General features: G+C 38.8%; 1 protein-coding gene across 2 annotated transcripts in view; it reads right to left on the bottom strand.

Moving 5' to 3' along the window:
- Positions 1–260: 260 nt before the first annotated feature.
- The window catches only part of PLA2G4A (phospholipase A2 group IVA), a 159112-nt gene continuing 151231 nt past the window's right edge, over positions 261–8141 (bottom strand). For both annotated transcript variants that reach the window (XM_081225468.1, XM_081225469.1), the window contains one exon: positions 261–871. In XM_081225468.1, coding sequence (XP_081081594.1) covers positions 740–871 — 132 coding nt within the window. In that variant the 3' untranslated portion in view covers positions 261–739. The remainder of the gene's footprint in view (positions 872–8141) is intronic.

Below are 8141 nucleotides of genomic sequence, written 5' to 3'. Positions count from 1 at the left end.
GATAACAAACAAAAACTCAGTTACAGGCTTCCCTGGTGGCGCAGTGGTTGAGAGTCCGCCTGCCGATGCAGGGGACACGGGTTCATGCCCCTTTCTGGGAAGATCCCACATGCCGCAGAGCGACTGGGCCCGTGAGCCATGGCCGCTGAGCCTGCGCGTCCAGAGCCTGTGCTCTGCTACGGGAGAGGCCACAACAGTGAGAGGCTCGCATACCGAAAAAAAACCAAAAAAACCCAAAAAACTCAGTTACTTCTTGCTCATTTGTATATAGATGTATTTATTTCATATATGTATCTACGCATATATAAATAAAAAATAGTGTTGTCTCATGGCACAAATAAATCCAGTCAGTGACTTACATTCACACACAATACAAAGAATTCCATATTGAGACTGAACCTTTAAATATTCTAAAAAAGAAACCACATTTTTAAAAAGGGAACACATAACATAGTTGGTGAGGAATGTCTAAAAATACAGCATATGTCCCTACATTTGCATCAGGAAATTCATACTGATAGAAAATGTAGCTAAGTATATTTTTACGCAATTGACATCATCTGTCAATCTAACAAACTTTTAAGGGTATTATTCTCATGCAGCTAAATAACTGCAACTTTGAGTATTAACCAGTCTCTTGAGACCAGTGTTAATATCTGTCCTGTGCTTTTAAATCCAGTTGTCATGGAATTTCAGACTGCCTCCACATCAGAAATTGCTACACTTTCCAGTACACAAACTATGCTGTGGGTTTGCTTAGAAACTCCTTGTTGAAGAATCTTCTTGCCTCAACACTACTGAGGGAAACAGAGCAACGAGATGGATTCTGTCTTCTATATTCAATGCTTTCAACTATGGCATTCTTTATTACCTGCGAATAGAGGCAAAAGATGTATAATTAGTGCTGTTCTGAACTCATTGAAACATTTGTTTGGTCAAAAGTATATATATATAATTAATCTTTTTATTATAGTATTCTTTTTGAAATAGAAAGAGAAATCTGTGAGTCATGCATGTATATATTTAGTTATTTAATTTAATTTATTTATTTATCTATTTGGTTGCATCGGGTCTTAGTTGCGGCTCGTGGGCTCCTTAGTTGCAGCTCACTGGCTCCTTAGTTGTGGCACGTGAACTCTTAATTGTGGCATGCATGTGGGATCTAGTTCCTGGACCAGGGATCGAACCCAGGACCCCTGCATTGGGAGAAAGGAGTCTTAGCCACTGCACCACTAGGGAAGTCCTTCATGTATATATTTAAATTCAACATCTCCATTACACTTAAAAATAATTTTTTTAAATTGATGTATAGTTGACTTACAATGTTGTGTTAGTTTCAGGTGTACAGCAAAGTGATTCAGTTATATATATATATATTCTTTTTTTTCAGTTATCTACCTATCTATCATCTATCTATCTATTCTTTTTCAGTTTCTTTTCCATTATAGGTTATTAGAAGATATTGAATATAGTTCCCTGTGCTATACAGTATGTCCTTGTTGTATCTATTTTATATACAGTAGTGTGTATCTGCTAATCCCAAACTCCTAATTTATCCCCCCCTTTCCCCTTTGGTAACCATAAGTTTGTTTTCTATGTCTGTGAGTCTATTTCTGACTTGTAAATAAGTTTATTTGTACCATGTTTTTAGATTCCACATATAAGTGATACCTTATGATGTTTGTCCTTCTCTGCGCACATTACACTCTTGTTCAGTTTGTATCCAGATACCGTTCCTTCCCCCAGCAGAGAAAAAACTATTGTGGGAGTGTCCCAGATTTTTTTTTGTTTTTTTGGCTGCGTTGGGTCTTCGTTGCTGTGTGTGTGCTTTCTCTAGTTGCGGCAAGCGGAGGCTACTCTTCCTTGCAGTGCATGGGTTTCTCATTACGGTGGCTTCTCTTGTTGCGAAGCACAGGCTCTAGGCGCATGGGCTTCAGTACTTGTGGTGTGTGGGCTCAGTAGTTGTGGCTCGCGGGCTCTAGAGCACAGGCTCAGTAGTTGTGGTGCACAGGTTTAGTTGCTCCGCAGCATGTGGAGCATGGGTCCTTTCCTGGACCAAGGTTCGAACCCGTGTCCCCTGTGTTGGCAGGTGGATTCTTAACCACTGTGCCACCACGGAAGCCCCTGTTTCAGATTTTTTGCTGATAAAATAGGGAATAAAATATGTGTAACATGGTAAATTTATCTTCATTCTATCCTTCATGGGGAAGGTAGTAAGAGGGAAGAAATAAATAATTACTAAATCTAGAATTTATGTCCTTTATAGTTAGTAGATAAGCAGAAATGAGAGACCACAAGGAATTACAAGACTTTCCCTAATCCTAATGAGAAAATAAATTGCTGGAGAATTGCCCTGCTTCTGTAATGAAACAAATACAGTTATAAAACATGGATGTCCTCTATCTAGGAAACACCATGCTTTGTGATTTTATTGATGACGGGTATTCTTTATTCAGAATAATCTTTGCATATACCCAAATTAATGGTGAATACAACCTCTAAAAATTGCTATTATAATTATCATATACTTTTTTGGTATGATGGTAACCTAGTTAGGAACTTTTGGAATGAAGAGAAAATCTGAAATTTGGTTGAAGCAGTTATTGCAGAGCAGTGGGAATGGGCTTTTGGAAGAGAGACCTGGATAGTAACCTTGGCTCTGCTGCTGGTTTTTTTTTTTTTTTTTTTTTTTTTTTTCAGTATGTGGGCCTCTCACTGTTGTGGCCTTTCCCATTGCGGAGCACAGGCTCCGGACGCGCAGGCCCAGTGGCCATGGCTCATGGGCCCAGCCGCTCTGCGGCATGTGGGATCTTCCCAGACCGGGGCACAAACCGTGTCCCCTGCATCAGCAGGCGGACTCTCAACCACTGTGCCACCAGGGAAGCCCCTCTGCTGCTGTTTTTGAACCCTGACAAAATCAGGAAGACTCCATTCTCAGGATAGGACTATACAATTTCATCGTTGTTTTTTTTTAAATTAATTTTTATTGGAGTATAGCTGCTTTACAATGCTGTGTTAGTTTCTGCTGTACAGCAAAGTGAATCAGTTACACGTATACATATATCCACTAATGAGATAGAAGTTTCAGGGCCAGAGGCAAGTCACATGAATATGCCACGATTCACTTTATTCCCTTCCCCAGGGGTTGTGAGGCCACGTTAAGGTATTATACACATGCTTTTCAGCCCTCTACCATGAGCAGGAATACTTGGCAAGTCTGAGAAGTTTAGAACACCACACCAGAGCTGGTGTGGCCCTCCTGGCCTTGGAGATGTGTGCACAGTAGGGTTTTCCCATTTCACATCCAATCTAACTGGGCAAGCTGGGCTCAGTACCTGGAGGAGAGAAATGTTTGACTTGGGTGATACTAACATGCAGGTAATATTCTGTGACTTTATGTAGGCCCAATGGGCAGGGCCCTCTATTCTCTAATGCTAACTTCAAACAAACTGTCATATTCTAGAAAGAGGGACTTATCACAGGAATGTGACACCTTTGTTTGCTTTATGGTTCTTAATTTTATATATATTTTCCCCAGAAGACAATTATATATATATTATAATTGTCTTCTGGGGAAAATATAAAATACACATATTTATTTTAAATAAATATATAAATACTTATATATCTATATTATAAATATATAATTATATTATATATAACATTATGTAAATATAAAATTATATATATAATTTTATATATATAATGGTCTTTTGGGAAAAATGGGCTCAAATGTTACTGAGTCTTTTAAGCAAAGCAGATATTCGCTGACCCCATCTTTCCCATGAGTAAGGGAAACATAATTCTATGGAGTCAGAAGAGGGGGCTTCAAGCCTATGAAGGACACCTTGATAGAGGGCCTCCAGGCACAGTCACTTCTTGGCTGTGTGAGATCAAGGGGAATTAACATATATCCTTGAGCCTGTTTCCTCTTCTTTAAAACGGAAAGAATAATACTAATCTTGGCTTTTGTGGGAACTGGAGATCATTTATATAAAGCACTTTGCACAATGCCTGGCACATAGGAAACACTCCACAACTAGCATCTATTTATTGTTGGTATTTTTAAGCTGACCATATGTGAGGAAATTTAAATTCGATGTGAGCTTTAAATTAGATGTGAGGCTGTAAAGCTTACTAGAAACAAATGCACCATGTATAGCCAATAGCGGGCTTATTATATGGTAAAAGTCAGCAAATCAATTCTGCTATCAAATGTGTCATACTACATCTTCTTTTAATAATCTCCCTGTCTTTCTAGAGACCATGTCAGCAAGTTTTCTGTTGGTTTCTCCTACTGAAAGGAGCACCAAAGCAACATGAGACACACCAACCCTCACTGCAGAGAAGTACCCAAGTAAAACTAAAAATCAGTTCTTTACTTTCCAAACACCCAAAAAGCTTTAAAATATATTAAAAAAAAAAAAAAAACACTGCAGGGGACATTGTGCTGATCATGACTGCCGTCAACTCCTTTACAATGAATTCATGAGCACAGAAAGATCAACAATATCAATATTATGAACTAGTGGGTTTATCATAGCTGGCCCTTGGAAGGTGTTTTTAGTAAACAGGCCATTCTTTTAAAGGAAAATGGATATTCACATTTATAACCGAAAAACCCAAATATGCAATTAGAATGTGCATGTCGAACCACTAGGTGGCATATTAACACTGTGAAACCATTAACCAGGTTTTTCAGATTACCCGTTTGTTGTGATGTGTAACAGTGGTCCCCAACCTTCTTGGCACCAGGGACCGGTTTCATGGAAGACGATTTTTCCTCAGACCTGGCAGGAGGGTGGGGGGGTGGGGGTGGGGGGATGGTTTCGGGATGATTCAAGCGCATTACATTTATTGTGCGCTTTATTTTTATTACTATTACACTGTACTATATAATGAAATAATTATGCAACTCACCATAATGCAGAATCAGTGGGAGCCCTGAGCTTGTTTTCCCGCAACTAGATGGTCCCATCTGGGAGTGATGGGAGACAGTGACACCCAAAGTGTGTTGCTTATGTCCAGTCTGCTCCGTAAGATGCAGCTTAATTGTCACTTGCCACTCACTGATGGGGTTTTGATATAAGTCGGCAAGCAATTGATTTATTATGGTCTCTGTGCAAACCTCTCTGCTAATGATAATCTGTATTTGCAGCCGCTCCCCAGCGCTGGCATCACCGCCTCAGCTCCACCTCAGATCATCAGGCATTAGATTCTCATAAAGAGCGCATAACCTAGATCCCTCGCATGCGCAGTTCACAGTAGGGTTCGCGCTCCTATGAGAATCTAATGCCGCCGCTGATCTGACAGGAGGCGGAGCTCAGGCGGTGATGCAAGCGATGGGGAGCGGCCGTAAATACAGATGAAGCTTCGCTCACTTCCCCGCTGCTCACCTCCTGCTGTGCGGCCCGGTTCCTAACAGGTACTAGTCCTGGCCCGGGGGTTGGGGACCCCTGATGTATAATCCTGTGATGTAAACAGAAGTGGCTGAGCTCAGCATTACATCAGTTGCTAAATTCAAACCTTTCGGCATGACACATGGTACCATAAGATGTGTTCGAAAAGGCGATATGTTATATTTGAGTCTTCATATTTTTTAAAATTATACTAGGAGTAATCGTTAATAGTGTTTACATCTAATTTCCTCTTCCATTCCCCCCAAAAGTCATTGAGATAACAAATCCTTCCCGTCAGTTTTATCCTTGCAGGGGTCCTTATATCTCAACCCTCTTCACCCCCATCACCTATCCCCAAATAAGACTGGTGTCATCTTTCACTTGTGCCATTTAATAGTCTACCAATTTGCCAGATCCTTTAAATATTTGGCAGTAAAGGCATAAAGAAAAAAAAGAAAACATGAAAAATGTAATCTTTCCCCAAAAGGAACAAATTTAGAGACGTGAGATTGGAAGCGCTCCACACGTAAGTACTGGATTCGCACAACAGAAAATTTAAAATGAGCCTTAAAAGAAAGTTACACTATATTTTGAGAGAGAAATAAAAATTATAAATATAGCAGAATGCAAGAAGATATTCTGGAGTAAATTACTGTGGATTTACTGGCTAATGCCTGCTTCCCAATAAAAACTAAAGTGTCATGAAAGTAGGGGCCTTAAGTAGTCTTGTCATTTTTTATCCCAGCACTTAGAACATGGAAGGGGAAGAATAAAAATTTGTGAAATTAATGACTGCCCAGAAGGTGCTCAGTGGAGGTTAATTAAACAGGATAAAGCTCAACTCATGGAGACAATGAGATTTGAGTTGAGTTGAAGGAAAAGCAGGATTTGAAAGTGGAGTGGAAAGACTGGCATTCGCAGTAAAAGGATAATCTCATAAAGAAGCTGAAGATGGAAGGTCATGGCATGTACAGGAAACATCTGGGAAGTGGTTTGGCTGGAAAGGAAGCTGTGTTTGGGGTATCCTAGGAAATAAGGCTTCTTGAAAGATAGATGGTTCAAAAGGGAGGAGTGAGAAAAAACCTTTGGCCCCATCTCCGTTCCTCAACATAACAGTGTGACTTCCAGCAATCAGCCTACGGAATCCATGATTCGGTTTCCTCACATAGAAATAAAAAATACCTACCTCATAGGCCAGTTGTGAATGCTGAATACTTGAAAAGGAAATATTTGAAAAGGAAAAAGGCTTATATTAAGCACTCAAAAGTTTTCCTTGTTCTTTTTGTTTTGTGCATTGCTGTATCCTTAGTTCCTAAGGATACAACACAGTAGATACCCAATAAATATGTAGTGAATTAATCAATAAATAAGATATAAAAAGATTATAGGTAGCATTAAAGGTAAATGAATTTGGGCCTGATATAGAAGGCCATTATAGCCAATAAGGACATACTGTATAGCACAGGGAACTATACTCAATATTTTGTAATAACCTAAAAGGGAAAAAAACCTGAAAGCGGACATATATAGAGAGAGATATAGATATAGATATAGATATCCATATATGTATAACTGAATCACTGGGCTATACACCTGAAACTAACACAGTGTTGTAAATCAGCTATACTTCAATTAAAAAGCAAAAGAAATGCCTAGAGATATCACATAAAAAAATAAGGCTATGATACATAATAAGCTTCTAAATTATTTTGTAAAAGATAAAAACTTTAACTTGTACCTAGACACTCTTAACATGATGATGAAATATCAGTAAATGAAGAAGTAAATACCAGTACTTCTGGATATATGCTTTTCCTCATTTTAATTAACACTTAATATTTAACACTTTACAGGATCACTGGAGAAAGAATTTTAAAAGCTCATGATTATGCAGCATTGGCATATGCTGTCACTGTCTTTAGAATATGCCAACTGAATGAATAAATTGAATGAGTGAGACTGCATAACAGTACATTTTCCTGTGATAACTGGTCCTGGAAAAGAGACCTCAGAAAGTGTATTTCCTCTAGATCGAGGTGGTAGTTTATGGGTACAGCATGTAGTCACACTACCTGGCCAGGCATACATTGCCTGGAGATTCTCCACAGTCAGGCATCTGCCTCCCACCAACAGGCCCTGTACCCTGACCCTCACTACTCGTTCCTCCTATTACATTAAACTCTTCAACAGTTTCAGCCAGTAAGTCGATGACATTTTTAAAATGATTTATGAAAATTTTGTTGCATATTTATTTTAGGTGCCAGGCATTGTGATCAGTACCTCTGGAGGATACAAGGTAAGTAAGGCAAGTCATTGTTTTTAAAGAGTTTAAATTTATAATTAAAAGCAGAAGATAAAAAAAAAACAGAGGATAAATTTGGATACGGATAATAATTATTATCATTAACATATTACCTGTTTCAATTGAGTGTCTCATATGCGCCAAGCCCTTAAATTATATTCTTTTACTTAATCCTCATCCCAGTCCTATAAAAATCTGTATCATTGTTTCCTTTTACAAAGGAGGAAAGCAAAATTTGGAAATGTTAATCAACATGCCCAAGGTCACCTAGCGAAGAGGCACAAGCAAAAATCTGTGTACCCAATTTGGTTTAACTCGAAAGCCTCTGCATTTTCCACATACCACATGTCTACCAGTGTAAGTCACTGTCTATTAGGTTTCTTAAAATAAAAAAAAAGACAAAAAAAAAACCCCAATGAAATACTGCCATTGTAGAAAGC

Source organism: Mesoplodon bidens (assembly GCF_964165515.1).
Source record: "Mesoplodon bidens genome assembly, chromosome: 2".
Lineage (NCBI taxonomy): Eukaryota > Metazoa > Chordata > Mammalia > Artiodactyla > Ziphiidae > Mesoplodon > Mesoplodon bidens.
The sequence above is the reverse complement of the archived record's forward strand: the minus strand, read 5'-3'. Positions and strand labels throughout refer to the sequence as shown.